Source organism: Musca autumnalis, unplaced genomic scaffold (genome assembly GCF_047663935.1).
Source record: "Musca autumnalis isolate F117 unplaced genomic scaffold, ASM4766393v1 scaffold_4, whole genome shotgun sequence".
In the NCBI taxonomy this organism is placed as follows: domain Eukaryota; kingdom Metazoa; phylum Arthropoda; class Insecta; order Diptera; family Muscidae; genus Musca; species Musca autumnalis.
The window spans coordinates 202,386,600-202,402,387 of record NW_027411977.1 but is presented as its reverse complement, the minus strand read 5'-3'; the positions used below and the strand labels follow the sequence as shown (position 1 = coordinate 202,402,387).

Sequence of the window (15,788 nt, the reverse complement as noted above, 5' to 3'; positions counted from 1 at the left end):
AGATGGCCGCCGCTACCAAATGGCTGATAAAATTTTATAAATTTAATCTGTAATTTAGGTATCTGATTAATCCAGCCTGAATCCACCACCCAAGTCAAGATTTTTTTATCGTGTTGAGGACTGTGTGGCGTTAGGGTGGCTAAAAATGATACGTCGTTAGCGGTACACCACCCAAGTTAAGGTGAAAGGTTAAAATGCGCCGAGAACTGTATAGCATTAGGGTGGATAAAAATGATATGTCGTTAGCGTTTTCCCCTCAAGAGTCAGGCGCATCTTGTTGTACATAGCCTTGTTCCTTTATTGGACCTCTGGGGGGGTCGACCGTTTAAATGTCCATTACTCGTGGGAACAAAATGGTAAAAAATATATAAAAAATACAAACACAAATAAAACAGAAACTGCAACACAACGTAAACGAAGGCTTCAAAAAGCGAAAGAAAAGTATAAAGCAAACGAGTCGATTACAGAAACGACGGGAACAATTAGCGTCAAAAACACCTGAGCAATATGAGGCCAGGTTAAAAAAGCAACGTCAGCGATATACACAAATGACGGCGATATACACGAAACGCCTGAAGAATATGAAGCCAGGTTAACAAAGCAACGTGAGCAATACACACAGATGATAGCGTCAGAAACGCCTGAAGAATATGAAGCCAGGTTAACAAAACAACGGGAGCGATACACACAGATGTGTGTTGCCTTTAATACTATCATGGGCTTCTACAATACATAAATTGCAGGCCAGCACTGTGGATCACGCAGTCGTATACTTAGGTGCGAAACTGTTTGAAGAAGGTCAAGCCTACGTGGCTCTTAGTAGAGTAAGATCTTTGCAGACACTACGTATAGAGGAGTTGGACTGCAATAAACTAACGGGCAAGAAACCTTGCAATAATGAAGCACTAAACGAATTAAACCGAATGCGAAATAAAAACTAAAAACTAGAAAATAAAAATAGGTAAAAAAACTTTTTAAGTTAAACGGTTTTATGTTAAACATACATTGCAATGTTTAAGATAAATGTACTAAAAACCAAAAAATAATAAAATAGATACAGTCGTGGGAATTATAAACATATGCATAGACTAGACTAAAATAAAACCGTGGGGCACGTCAATTGTCTACAAATTATCGACTTAATGTGCGATAGAAGAATCGTTTAATTCGTCGTTAGGCAGTTGGCCCTCAGACGGTGAGGAAATTACTTACTATTTCTTGCTCATGGAAATTCCAATAGTTATACACTCCATGTAAATAAAAGAGATGTTTCAACTAGTTTATCGTTGGACATTCACACTGCTGCCTGGCGAGGAAGCGTTTCACTGCTAGTAGTTTGTCTTTAATCGACAAAGTACTACTCGCTCACCACTATGAAACCCTAAAACTCGCTTATAATCGTTTCCACATTCTAGCCCTACTTATCACACGTCCATCGTTGTCGGTTGAACAACTGCCTAATTATAGTGTAACATTACAAAACAAACATTTTAATCAACGATTGTAGACAATTGACGTGCCCCACGGTTTTATTTTAGTCCCGGACGAAATCCGGGTCAGTCATTTAGCCCAATCTGCCTCTCTGGCTGGAGCGCATGTTATCTCCCAAACGAATTAACCGATTTGATCCAAATTTTGGACGACAAAATATTTTTCCAAACTTAGCATAAGTCATATTGGTCCACCCTTCCACAACAAAAGCTAAACATTTTTCGCTAAAATTGTGCGCAAATATCAAATTTGGCCATTTTCTACGTTGACCAACTGGTGGGAGCGATTACTATTGGAAGGAATGACTCTCATAATGAAATCTGCTTGTTTAATGGACTAATTCAGAACTTTAGAAACATTCTCCGCAAAAGTTAACCCTTTTGCGTTTTAATACAAATTCATTTTATTAGAAAAACGTAAGCATTTATTTGGAATGTCCACAATCGTTAAAAATGGCCACAAAATTCTTAAAACTCCCAGAATGAAAATTTTGGGGAAAAATATATTTTCTGTGAAGCCGAATTTAGATACATACATAAACGTATCAATCCACAGAGGCGGCAAAGCTGACTGGTACGGTTTATTTCCTTTCCAATATATAACACTATGCGACAGGAAAATTATTAACCATATTCTGACACCGCAGCGTGATAGAAGACCAAAAATAAGAAGACACGTGTCTCGCCGTTTTTCCCTATCTCATCAACTTTTGCGGTTATAGGCCTCCAAAGGACCATATCCACTTAACAGCTAAGAATTTGGATTCACTCGTGGAAGCAAAGTTTTAGCTCTCGTCGTAGAGAATAATAATTGTGAACACATAAAATCCATCAACCTCATCTTCAAGGTCAAAATTGTCAAGGTCAAATTTATAATTTTTACTCGAATTTTGGTCTACAGATATCAAACCAATCAAAATTGAAGCAAACAATTAACTACAAAATTGCACCTTAGATCTCAATAAACAACAAAATTGCCAACGCCTTCTTTTTTTGTTTTTTGTTTGGATTGCACAGCTTAATCACTTCGGTTAAAGACGGAACGTTTTTGCGTTTTCTGACATTAAAAATATTTTCTTAGGTTATCGACACAATAGCAGAAGATTGGAATTCGATTGGAATTATTCGATACAATCCAAATATGCACTCGCCGATGCAAGTTATTCTTCTTTATGGAGATATTTAATACATAAAAGTCGTTTAGAGTTTATTCAGATAATTAATTTAAAAGAGATAATAAAATACCTTGACGTATTACAGTATACTAAATTCCAATTAAAACGTTTATAAGATGTAATTTATGGAGGTGAAAGATTTATCCAACTAAAAACTTTTTGAAACATGGGACTGAAATAAAGGGCGATATCTCGATAAGCATTCAAACGTCGATCTATTTTAATTACTTTCAGCATAGAGGTTCTCCAACCAAAGGATAACAGCCGATATTCTTAGAAATTAAGGTAAGATCTTCTGTTACTGAAAATCTCGCGATAGCGAAATCAGTGGCAATTCTCTGCGGGAATTAGAAACCAAAATTCCAATTAAGAGCGAATGTACCAAATTAGAGCGAATTTGGATGTACCAAAATATGAGCATATGTGGTTAATAATTTAAAAATACGGATAACCATAATAAAAGTGGTCTTATATGGTTCATTTTCAATTCACAATATCAAAAAAGTAATGCATAATATAAGTTAACACATAATATGTTGTTTTCCCTAATAAAACTAAAGCTCAGCAACAATAAAGTTGCATACTCTGTTAAACTCAATTCCAGTTAAAGCACATTGCAGACATTCATCTGCCCCAAATATTAAATTCCAATTAATTATTTTAATAAATCAGAAAATACACTTCCGTTGCAAAAGCAGCCAACTCAATGAAACTGCTTTGCAGAACATTTCGTCTGTCCGATTTCAATAAACCCAAGAAATGCAATTTCCGGTCAATCAATGCAACGCTCGACGCGTGCAGACAAATTTAATAGAATTTGGTAACAACAAATTATTAAAAGCTAAGTGACATGATTTCATGGAAAATCATAATGTCAAATAAGCAAATATTTGTAATTTAGTTTATGATTGTAACACAACATTAACTTCACTCTTTTACCAACTGTCAGTGAATAAAGTCGTCTTAAATCAACAAACGGTTTTTTTAATTCGGGAGCGGCGAAACTTTTGATAAGTGTCACTTAAGTTCAATTTTGATAATTGAACTCCGGGTTTAAAAGGGTCCGCGTTCCTTTTCGACAAAGTAACGCGTACAAGATCTAGAAGATCTTAATTAGGATCTAGACGATCTTAATTTTTTTTCAGACCTAAGCTCTCGTAGGTCTAACTGGCGCCCGAGCAAAATTAAAAAAAAGTGTGAAGAAAGAGGCCCCCGAGTACTTAAGAAAAGGGACGCGTTGAACGCAAGCCGCTTCACCAGTGAAAATAAATGATAGTGAACATTAAAAAGAAAACATCTAATAATTAGAAAAAAAAACTTTGAAAAAGCAAAACCTTCACTAAAAAGTACAAAAAGTGCAAAAAAAAGTGAACACTTAAGAGAAAAAAAAACATCTAATAAATAAACACATTGAAAAACCTTTATTAAAAAGTAAAAATAAAAAAAGTGCAAAAAAGTAAATGTTTTAAGGAACAAAAACATTGAAAACAAAAACCTAAACTAAAAAGTAAAAAGTGTGAAAAGTGGAAACAAATCTAAAGTGCCACAATAATCGAAATATTAAAAAGCCGAGACATTGAAGCGAGGCAGTGCCACAATAAGCCAACTATTAAAAAGTGAAAAGAAATCTAATAAGCCGAGATATTAAAACGAGGCAGTGCCACAATAAGCCAAATATTGAAGGAAGGAAGAAATCTAAGAAGCCGAGATATTGAAGCGAAACCCACTATATACCCACAGTCCCAAGATGACAACTTTGCTGTTATTATCGTAAGATATAATTACTATTTACAATAATAGATATAGAAATAGAAACCATATATATTTGAATTAATACAATCTCAAGTCCTCTCTGAAAAAATAAGAAAAAGAAAATAGTCGATTCATCTTAAAATAAACAATAAAAATCTCTGTGAAATATCCTAAATTTGTACTTGGCAAAATTAGCTTCTTATTAAGATGGCAAATCCCAATAATTTAGTGCGACCACCCATCCTAAATGTCCCCCCCCCCAAATCCTTCACATCCCCCAACACAACCTAACAGGAACGAAGGACAAATAAACTTGACAGACCTTAAAAATCTTATTCTCGAAATTGTTAATAACCAGATACAGGCTGCGTTAAACCCGCACGCCATTCATACAAGCACGGTAGACCAATCTATCGACGCGGAACATTTAGGCAATATAGGAGATTTAGACAAAATCCCTGACATTGTTAAATGTCTAAGGGAATTCTCGGGAAAACCAGGAGAGTTCAACTCCTGGAGAAAAAGTGTGGAAAGAATTTTAAAAATCTATGAAAATCTGAAAGGTACTCCGAAATACTATGGTATTTTGAACGTAATTAGGAATAAAATTGTAGGTAATGCAGACATAGCACTAGAGTCGTACAACACTCCTTTAGATTGGCCAGCAATTTCCAAGTGCCTTACCTTACACTACGCCGACAAACGAGATGTATCAACGTTAGAATACCAAATGACAGGTCTAATTCAAGGAAACTCAACGGTTCAAGAATTTTATCAGGCAGTTTATTCACATTTATCTTTGATACTAAACAAACTAGGAGGATTAGAGGCTGGAAATGAGGCTCTAAGTCTACTAACACAAACTTATCGAAACAAAGCCCTCGATACATTTGTAAGAGGATTAAATGGGGATCTACCAAGATTGCTAGGAATGAGAGAACCTGCGGATTTACCCCAGGCTCTTCATTTGTGCCTCAAACTGGAAAACCAGAAATTCCGCACTAATCATGCCCAAAATCAAAATATTCAGCCAATTAAAAAAAGCCATCATCAAACATCTCCGACCCAGAAATATAATTTTCAAAAGAACAAACAAGAGTTCCACCCAAGCATAGCCTACATACCTAACCCACATAATCTTCCTAAAATGAACAATAATTACAATATTGGTACACCAAGTTTCGGCCACCCGAAACAGCCTCCACCACGCCCAACGGCACCAAAGCCAGCGGAACCAATGGATGTCGATCGTAGTATTCGTTCACAGCAAATCAATTATTCAAATAGACCACATCAACATCAATTCCTCGGTAAAAGACACCCTAATCCATCGTCAAACCATAACGTTAGTCCACCGAAGGCACAACGAACATTCCATATAAATACAGATACACCAGATACGTTCGAGCCCGACAACACTAGTTATGAGGATTATTTTACAGAACAAGAAACGTCACAAAATTACGACCAAGATCAGGAAAACTATTCCTATGACCCTTATTCTGAAAGTAATATACCAGACAATGAAACAGATTCGGAGCTTGATGACATTCATTTTTTAGAATGACAAGCTCTTCGCTTCCATATTTTGAATGTCGAACGGAGAGCGGAAAAATCTTAAAAATTTTAATTGACACAGGATCTAGTAAAAATTACATCCAACCGGACTTAGTAAAAAAAATAATCCCAAACAAAATTCCGTTTTTCGCAAAATCTGTAGCAGGCGATGTAAAAATTATATCACACACGTACATAAACCTTTTCAAATTAGATGATAAACTTAAATTCTACTTAATGCCTAGTCTAAAATCTTTCCATGGCATTCTAGGTAATGACAGTCTAAAAGCCTTAGACGCAGTCATTTACACAAATAAAAATTATATGATCGTTCGCCAGCATACCAAGGTTCGACTTAAACAACATGTTAGCCAAAGTGTAAATGCTATAAAATTACTTGACGACCATATGAACCCTAGGCAAATGGAAGCCATGAATCTCTTAATAGATAAATTCTCTAAGCTCTTCGCAGAGCCAGACGAGAAATTAACCTACACAACTAAGGTAGTTGGAGAGATCCGTACATCAAATGATTCTCCAGTGTATACCAAATTTTACCCTTATCCGGCTTCATTAAAACGTGAAGTCGAGATGCAAGTGGAAAAGTTGCTAAACGATGGAATCATACAACCATCAAGATCACCATACAATTCACCTGTATGGATAGTTGATAAAAAGCCTGACTCCCAAGGGAATAAACAATACAGGATGGTGATAGACTATAGGAAACTAAATTCTGTCACAATCTCAGATAGATATCCGATTCCTGAAATATCCGATATTTTAGGGAAGTTAGGAAATAGCAAATTCTTTTCTGTGTTGGATTTAAAAAGCGGCTTCCATCAAATTCCGTTAAAAGACTCTGATGTGGAAAAAACTGCATTTTCTATTAATAATGGCAAATACGAGTTCACTCGCTTACCATTTGGTTTAAAAAATGCCCCGTCGATATTTCAACGAGCTCTCGATGATATTCTCCGCGAACATATAGGGAGAATATGCTACGTATATATCGATGACATAGTTATATACAGCAAATCCGAAGAGGACCATATTCGTGATATTCATAATGTTTTCAAAACATTAGAAGAAGCAAATATGAAAGTCCAATTGGACAAGTGTCATTTTTTTAAACAAGAAGTGGAATTTCTCGGATTTATAATATCCGAGGCAGGTATAAAAACAAACCCAAAAAAAGTTGAAGCCATTGCAAACTTTCCCCAACCCAGAACTATTAAAGAACTTCGATCCTTCCTAGGCCTTGCGGGATATTATCGCCGTTTTATAAGAGATTTTGCAAAATTGGCAAAACCACTGACGTCACTTTTGAGAGGTGAAGAGGGTCGAATATCAAAAAAACAGTCGTCTAAAATTTCTATAAAATTTAATACCGAAGAGGAGGAAGCATTTACAAAGATAAAAAATTCTCTACTATCAAGAGATACGTTGTTGTACTATCCAAATTATGACAATCCCTTCGAGCTAACAACTGATGCGTCAGATTATGCTCTCGGAGCAGTTTTGTCTCAAGGAGACAAGCCCATTACCTTTATATCAAGAACTCTGCATAAGGCAGAAGAGCATTACGCGGCGAACGAAAAGGAAATGCTTGCTATCGTCTGGGCCCTTGACAGTCTTAGGAATTTTTTATATGGAACAGCAAAAGTAAAAATATACACAGACCACCAGCCACTCACCTACGCTCTCAGTAATAAAAATAATAATAACAAGATGAAGCGATGGAAAGCCATATTGGAAGAATACGACTACGAGCTTTTTTATAAACCAGGAAAAAATAACGTAGTGGCAGATGCCCTATCCAGAGTGCCTGAAGTATCGCAAGTTAATTCTATGTCGGAAATGACACATAGTGACGATAGTTCCTCACATAACCTTATTTATAGTGTCGAAGCACCAATAAACGTTTTTAAGAATCAGATAATCTTTGACCCTAGTGCAACAAACTCCTATCAGTTCGATATAGTATTCCCAACCATCCACAGGCATATACTTCCAGGAATAGATTATACCCCTGCTCAGTTAATCCAAATTCTGAAAAATTACTTAAATCCCTCTGTACTCAATGGCATCAAAGCACCCGAGACATTAATGGGAAAAATTCAAGAAATTTTCCCACAGCACTTTGCAAAATACCGCATTAGATTTACGAACCTCCAAGTTGAAGATATTAAAGATAGTAACCAACAGGATGAAATAATTATAAGCACACACAAAAGAGCTCATAGAAATGCCAGAGAAAATAAAATACAGATTCTCGAAAAATATTATTTTCCCAGTATGAACAATAAAATTTACAAGATCGTAAAGCAATGTACTGTTTGCAAAGAAAACAAATACGACAGGCATCCACCGAAGCCTGAACTAAGGGAAACACCAATACCTTCATATCCTGGAGAAATCCTTCACATTGATATTTTCAAAACGGAGAATAAACTTGTCCTCACAGCATTGGATAAATTTTCAAAATACGCGCAGGGTAGAATTATTAAGTCAAGAGCCATTGAAGATATAAGAGAACCTTTACGAGAATTAGTATTTTTATTCGGTGTTCCAAAAATTATAGTTTTTGACAATGAGAAATCCTTTAATTCGGCATCAATAATTTTTATGTTACAAGACCAATTGGAAATAGAAATCTACAAAGCTCCACCATACGCGAGTGTCGTGAACGGTCAGGTTGAGCGATTTCACTCAACCCTAGCTGAAATTGTGCGTTGCCTTCGAACTGAACGGACATACCCTACGTTTCTTGAACTATTGGACAGAGCAATTTACGAATACAATTATACTATACATAGCACAACAGGACAAAGACCACTCGAGGTATTTTTCGGACGACGAGTTAGCATAGACCCCGAAATGTATGATAAAGCAAGACAAGATAATATCCAAAGATTACGAGACAAACAGGTAGCTGACCTTAAAACCCATAATAAAAATCGGGAACCAATCAAACAATTTGACCCAGGTGACGAAATTTATGTAAAAATCCATAAGCGTCTAGGGACCAAATTGTCTCCAAGATTTAAAAAAGAGATAGTAAAAGAAAACCATTCTACAACTATTCTTACAGAATCAGGAAAAGTAGTACATAAAAGCAGCATTAAAAACTGAGACCTTCTTTTTACAGAACCCTAGCATTTCTTTGCACCTCTACATTATCCACATCATAGACAGATACAGGAACCTCGTTAATGACATACAATGGAAAATAACACAAGCCATACCTAAATCCAATCCTTTTTTTCCCACTCCTTACGCACGAAATAAAAACAAGATACTAACTATGACATCAATAGAAGAAGCCCTAGAATTTGCAAAAATTAAAGTATTGTACAATCAGAAAAAACTTTTATATATTATTGTAATCCCTCTAACTAGCAAAGAAATATTCCATAATTTTTTAATCAGTCCTGTAAAAAGAAATAATAGAATTATAAGTACTAAGTTTAATGAAATTATAAAAAATAATAACAGTATATTTGGCGTAAAAAGCAAATGCGTTGTAACAAAACATGTAAAATTTTGTCAAAATGACCAATTGGTAAATATTTCCAACGATACTTGCATCCCACCGTTACTACACGGATCGAATTCATCCTGTCCAATAACTAACGCGTATCATATTCCTCCGATAGAAAATATTTCACCCGGTGTCATTTTTCTTAATGATTTCAGTGGAACAGTAAATAACAAGACTTTAAATGGAACATTTTTGATAGAATTCCACAATGCAACGTTACGCATTAATGACAAATTGTACAAAAATTTAGAAGCTCCATTATCAAGAATTAATCCACCAGCAATACAACAAACGCCTGTCGAAGATGAATTTATAAATCTTTTATCATTGGAAATGTTAAACCATTTGCATATTAATAATACTAAGTCCATCCATGAACTCAAGTCAGAAGCAGTTGTTACCAAATATACAATTTTCTCTCTATTTTCAATTTTTGCTATATGTCTATTGATAACTGGGTTTTTCATGAAAAAACGACAAAACGTAGTCTTTCATACAATTGCCCCTAGTCACGGGTTAACACAGATCCTCCCAATCACTCAAAACAAAGTTCAAGTACCAGGGCCACAAAAAGTGGATGACCTACCATATTTCTAACGATTGAGGACAATCGTTTTTAAAGGGGGAGGAGTTAACACATAATATGTTGTTTTCCCTAATAAAACTAAAGCTCAGCAACAATAAAGTTGCATACTCTGTTAAACTCAATTCCAGTTAAAGCACATTGCAGACATTCATCTGCCCCAAATATTAAATTCCAATTAATTATTTTAATAAATCAGAAAATACACTTCCGTTGCAAAAGCAGCCAACTCAATGAAACTGCTTTGCAGAACATTTCGTCTGTCCGATTTCAATAAACCCAAGAAATGCAATTTCCGGTCAATCAATGCAACGCTCGACGCGTGCAGACAAATTTAATAGAATTTGGTAACAACAAATTATTAAAAGCTAAGTGACATGATTTCATGGAAAATCATAATGTCAAATAAGCAAATATTTGTAATTTAGTTTATGATTGTAACACAACATTAACTTCACTCTTTTACCAACTGTCAGTGAATAAAGTCGTCTTAAATCAACAAACGGTTTTTTTAATTCGGGAGCGGCGAAACTTTTGATAAGTGTCACTTAAGTTCAATTTTGATAATTGAACTCCGGGTTTAAAAGGGTCCGCGTTCCTTTTCGACAAAGTAACGCGTACAAGATCTAGAAGATCTTAATTAGGATCTAGACGATCTTAATTTTTTTTCAGACCTAAGCTCTCGTAGGTCTAACTTATATACCTATTACTCTGTACCAAATTTCAAAATTGTATCTTAAGTATTGTGAACTCTTTCTCTACTGAATTTATATAATTTGTCTCAATAATTAATAAAAACTCAAGAGACAACCTTTAAAATAGCGTTACGTAACCCTACCCAACATTTTAAAATTTCATGATTTTTGGTCCAAATTGGCTGCAATTTGGTGTTTAGTCATAATTTCTATGAAATTTGTCGGTATAGGCCAACGCCTTTGTATAGCCCCCACAGTGTGCCCTCAAAATTCTTCCGAAATGGCTTAAGTTTGTTATTTAGTCTTCGCTGGGGGTATACAACTTTCCCACAGAATTTTGTAGGTACAGGTCCACGCCTTCATATAGCCCCATAGAACGGTATCTCCCGAATTTCGGTATTCTAAATGTTATGGCCACAATAATCCATTGAAGTGACTGAAATTTGGTATTTAGTGTTCGTTGGGGGTATTCTATTTTGTCGGTATAAGTCCACGCCTTCATATACTAGGTCCACGCCTTGAACGGTACCTCCCGATTTTCGGTATTTTTAAGGTTGTTGCCAATTTGCTGAATTTTAGTTTTTAGTGTTCATTTGGGGTATAAAACTTTCCCTAAGAATTTTGTCGGTATATGTCCACGCCTTCATATAGCCCCCATAGAACGGTACCTCCCGATTTTCGTAATTCTAAAGGTTGTGAGTTCAGTATCCCACCGAAATGACTGAATTTGGTTATTTAGCCTTCCAGGGGGTTATAAAGTACTCCTGAAAAGAATCATTAGTATAGGTTCACTTCTTCCTTTATCCCCCATAGAAGCATATCTCTTGATTTTTGGAATTATTTAGGTTTTAGCCACATTATTTTACCGTAATATCGGAAGTTTGGTAATTAGTCCTCTTCGAGTCTAAAAATTATCCGCAGGAATTTGTCGGTATAGATTGACGAAATTTGCTGAAATTTGGTAATTAGTCTTCTTCAGTAACGAAAGGAAACTAATTGTACCATTTTACTTCAATACAACTCGTGGTAGAGGGTATAACAAGTTCGGCCCGGCCGAACTTAACGCCGTTCATATTTGTTAGCGATTTGTATGGCCTCCGAGTTAGAACAAATTAAACTAACCTCAATATGTTTTCATTATTTTTTTTTATTTTCCCCGATAATAAAAACAAATTAAGTTAATATTTCGGAATCTGCAGATAGACAACAATATGATGTTAATGATTTATACATACATATATTTTTCATTACAGCACAAAGGTAATTTTTAATATTTTTCTTTATAAGCAAATATAAACCACTATAACAACTATTGACAACTTTACAGAGGAGGATGTGGAGGATGTGTGTTCCTTTTTTCGAATATCTTTAAAAAACTCCTTTAAAATGTGATCATATCAAATCCAAATATCCTACAAAATTATTCGCCATAAAATGTTACTATATGTCTCAGAATACACCAAATCTGTAAATCTTATCTAATCGCCAGGAATCTCTAAAAATGAAAAACACGTTTTAGGGTTAAAGTTGGACTTCCTTTGAGTTTATTTAAAATTGTCCCACAAAACATAATTTTTGAGAGATGACGTCAAAGACAAAAATATTCTTCGTCAAATTTCACTATGGGTCACCAAATAGGGTAACATATCAGTATCAACTGTATGAGGGTTAATTTTTAACAAAAATAATTCCCACATCCTCCTCGGTAAAGTTGCCAAAGACACTATATACCTAAAATGCAGGGATTCCAAGATATCCTAACTCGAATATTTCGAGAAAAAAAATAGAAATGGACGGAACTTGCCCCGCCTACTTTAGCTACTTTACGATGTAAACGTTAAAAACGCCGATACACGTGTCTCATATTTTTAGCTCTACTTTCATAATCTACACAGTTTTTCCCATCATTTTGAAAAAAAAAATTGAATTCAGTTGGACAAAGTTATTAACAAATGTAGTTTAATTTGAATTCCGCAAGGGCGGACCCCAGGTGAAACTGTCCACCGGGGGCACCCTTGTTGTATTCCATAAAGGTGTAGGAGCCCATGTCACACTCCTCGAGGGCGGACCCCATGTGAAATTATTGACTGGGGGCGCCCATGTTGTATACCACGAAGGTGTCGAATTATAACGAGGAGGAGTCCATGTAGTATTGCGTGTTGGTGGACCCCAGGTTGAATTATTAATTGGGGGTCCGTATGATGAATTCCGCGAGGGCGGACTCCAGGTGAAACTGCCCAATGGGGGCGCCCATGTTGTATACCATGAACTGGTCGAATTATTAACAGGTGGAGCCCATGTAGTATTCCTCGATGGAGGACCCCAGGTAAAACTGTTCACTCGAGGCGCCCATGTTGTATTATAAAAAGGTGTCGAATTGCTATGAGAAAGAGTCCATGTAGTATTCCACAATGGTGGACCCCAGGTTGAATTATTAATTGGGGGTGTGTATGATGAATTCCGCGAGAGCGGACACCAAGTAAAATTGTCCAACGGGGGCGCCCATGTTGTATACCATGAACTGGTCGAATTATTAACAGGTGGAGCCCATGTAGTATTCCTCGATGGAGGACCCCAAGTAAAACTGTTCACTCGAGGCGCCCATGCTGTAATATATAAAGGTGTCGAACTGTTACGAGAAAGAGTCCATGTAGTATTCCACAATGGTGCACCCCAGATTGAATTATTAATTGGGGCTGCGTATGATGAATTCCGCGAGGGTGGACTCCAGGTGAAACTGTCCACCGGGGGCCTCCATGATGTATTCCATAAAGGTTTAGAGTTATTACCAGGTAAAGCCCATGTTGAATTATTAGCTGGCGAAGGCCATGTTGTATTCCATGCAAGTGTTGAATTATTACCAGTAGGAGTCCAGGTGCTATACCACATAGATGTCGAGTTATTCCAGAGAGAAATCCATAATGAATTAGACCATATAGAAGTATTGACTGTTGATGCCGATGATACAATCAATGAAGATGTTGAATTATTTTTGAGTGGAATCCAAGTTGTATTCCATGGTGGATGTGTATTGTAATTACCATCATTTTCAAAGTATTTACGATTTTCCACATGCTTCCCATAATCGCCATGATATTTAACGTTTTCTTCATATCTTCTGTTATTGTCCAACCTTGAGGGAAAAACTCTCGCCTTTACTTGGGAGAGCACCAACAAGCTATTCACTAATATTGCTACCAAACTCATATCGAGCAACAACCATACTTTACCAATCAAGAATCAATAGTCAAGTGATTGTGATGATCTGATGTTCCTGGGAAATAGTTCTGTTTTGAATGCAACTTTCCTACAAGATCGTTCACTGTGATCGTTAAGTCACACATGCTAATTATTATCTAAATGCCTTCTATCAGTGCTTTGACAAAATGTAAATAAATAATAGAAAAAACTCACAAAAAATTATTTACTACTTCACAATATAACAAAGTCCCATAAGCTTGCCGTAGCTGATAAGAAAACAATTATGATAATGTGATTGATGACCAAAGTAATTACAACAATTATAAATAAAGTACAATTAATGTAATGAAAAATGTAAATTTTATTATAAAAAATTTAAAAATTTCCACTACGACGATACGCAATTACAACTACATGGCACAATAACCAAGGTAGTGGTATTACACCAGCTGTTCGAATATAAAGTGTCAAATCCCTTTATAACAAATTATATTTGTTGTAATTTCCCCAACAACATAAAGAAAGTTTTGACATCACATATTCAAAATTTGACGATACCACTACCTTTGTAATTGTGCCATGCTCATATTAAAAAGGTATGACTCACAAAATGTTTTTGAAATAAAAGCTACGAAATGAAATAAAAGGTCGATCATTCAACCATTAAATCATTTAATTAAAATCTTTTGAAAACAGTTTACGATATTTTTCACTATTCTTGGAAATTACCTCACCTACAATATTAAACTTCGCAATAAGGCGGTCCATGCGGGTTACACCAAAGAATATAAAATATCTTTTCACCGGCAAATAGGTAGGGAATTTATCCTCATTGAAAAGCAAATAGCGCAGACTGTAATCAATATTCTAAAAAACAAACATTTAACAAATTAAATAAATTACAATCCACATTTTAAAAGTACAACTTACCTTTTTTATGGGACACTTCTTGGGTAAATCAGGCAAAAATTTACGCACTTCCTTTAAATAAGACACAGCAATAGGATTTCCCTGAAGTTCTTGTGGATCCAATAAATCACAGCCATTAAATGTTACATTAAATACTGTCCAAAGTTTTCCATTGGGGCGTCGAGTCGAAAGACTGGTAACGACTTTGAATTCTGAAATATCTTCCAGAATAGAATAGGTGCCATTCATCACCTTTCGTCCCTTGAGTTCAATCAATTCAAAGGTAACATTTTTGACAATTTTTGAATCAAATTCTTTTTCCAATGATTCAAATTCTAAAATAAATGGACGCTAATGGAAACAAAACGGACATGGTAAGTGTAATTTTATCACAACATAGTTTTCGCTTATACCAACCAAGCCGGTAATTGCAAATATATACCAAAATAAAATAAGGAAAATTTTTAGTTTAGCCATATCCAAGGTTTAAACTTGTTTTGACGACGAAAAATAACACAAAAACAATTTTTATGAATTGTTGTTCCATGATTTGTTTTTTTTTTCATTCAAGTTAAATGAAGCAATGAAAAAATATTTTCAATGTTCATTATATATGTATGTAATTACTAAAATTGAGTACCGATACTATCCAAGCTGCAAATAATCAACAACAATTTAGGGTAATTTCATATATGTAGGTACTAACATGATTAAAGTATTAAAACATTTAAATCGGGTTGTACTCTTTGATTTCTTCAGAAGAAAATCCTGTCATTAATGACCAGACCCTCTTCATAAACATGGGTAGTTTCTTAAATATTTTCAGATCTACTCTCAACTCAACGTGGACGTTTTAAGATTTTTTTTTCAACTGTACCCTCA

General features: G+C 35.3%; 2 protein-coding genes across 2 annotated transcripts; both read right to left on the bottom strand.

The window, feature by feature from the left end:
- Positions 1-11,923: 11,923 nt before the first annotated feature.
- Positions 11,924-14,165, bottom strand: LOC141401083 (uncharacterized). The gene is made up of 2 exons (XM_073980911.1): positions 13,838-14,165; positions 11,924-13,744 (listed from the first exon to the last, which is right to left on the bottom strand). Exons 1-2 carry the CDS (start codon positions 14,001-14,003, stop codon positions 12,756-12,758), a joined length of 1,155 nt encoding a protein of 384 aa, XP_073837012.1. The 5' UTR covers positions 14,004-14,165; the 3' UTR covers positions 11,924-12,755.
- Positions 14,166-14,458: 293 nt separating this feature from the next.
- Positions 14,459-15,460, bottom strand: LOC141403917 (uncharacterized). The gene is made up of 2 exons (XM_073987020.1): positions 14,928-15,460; positions 14,459-14,864 (listed from the first exon to the last, which is right to left on the bottom strand). Exons 1-2 carry the CDS (start codon positions 15,153-15,155, stop codon positions 14,670-14,672), a joined length of 423 nt encoding a protein of 140 aa, XP_073843121.1. The 5' UTR covers positions 15,156-15,460; the 3' UTR covers positions 14,459-14,669.
- Positions 15,461-15,788: the final 328 nt, after the last annotated feature.

Excerpts from the sequence above, each read along its gene's own strand:
- LOC141401083 (XM_073980911.1), bottom strand. The coding sequence starts at position 14,003 with ATGAGTTTGGTAGCAATATTAGTGAATAGCTTGTTGGTGCTCTCCCAA. Across the intron at positions 13,745-13,837 it reads TAAATACTTTGAAAATGATG|TCAATACTTCTATATGGTCT; the intron begins GTAATTACAATA and ends CGGCATCAACAG.
- LOC141403917 (XM_073987020.1), bottom strand. The coding sequence starts at position 15,155 with ATGAATGGCACCTATTCTATTCTGGAAGATATTTCAGAATTCAAAGTC. Across the intron at positions 14,865-14,927 it reads AGAAGTGTCCCATAAAAAAG|AATATTGATTACAGTCTGCG; the intron begins GTAAGTTGTACT and ends TTTGTTTTTTAG.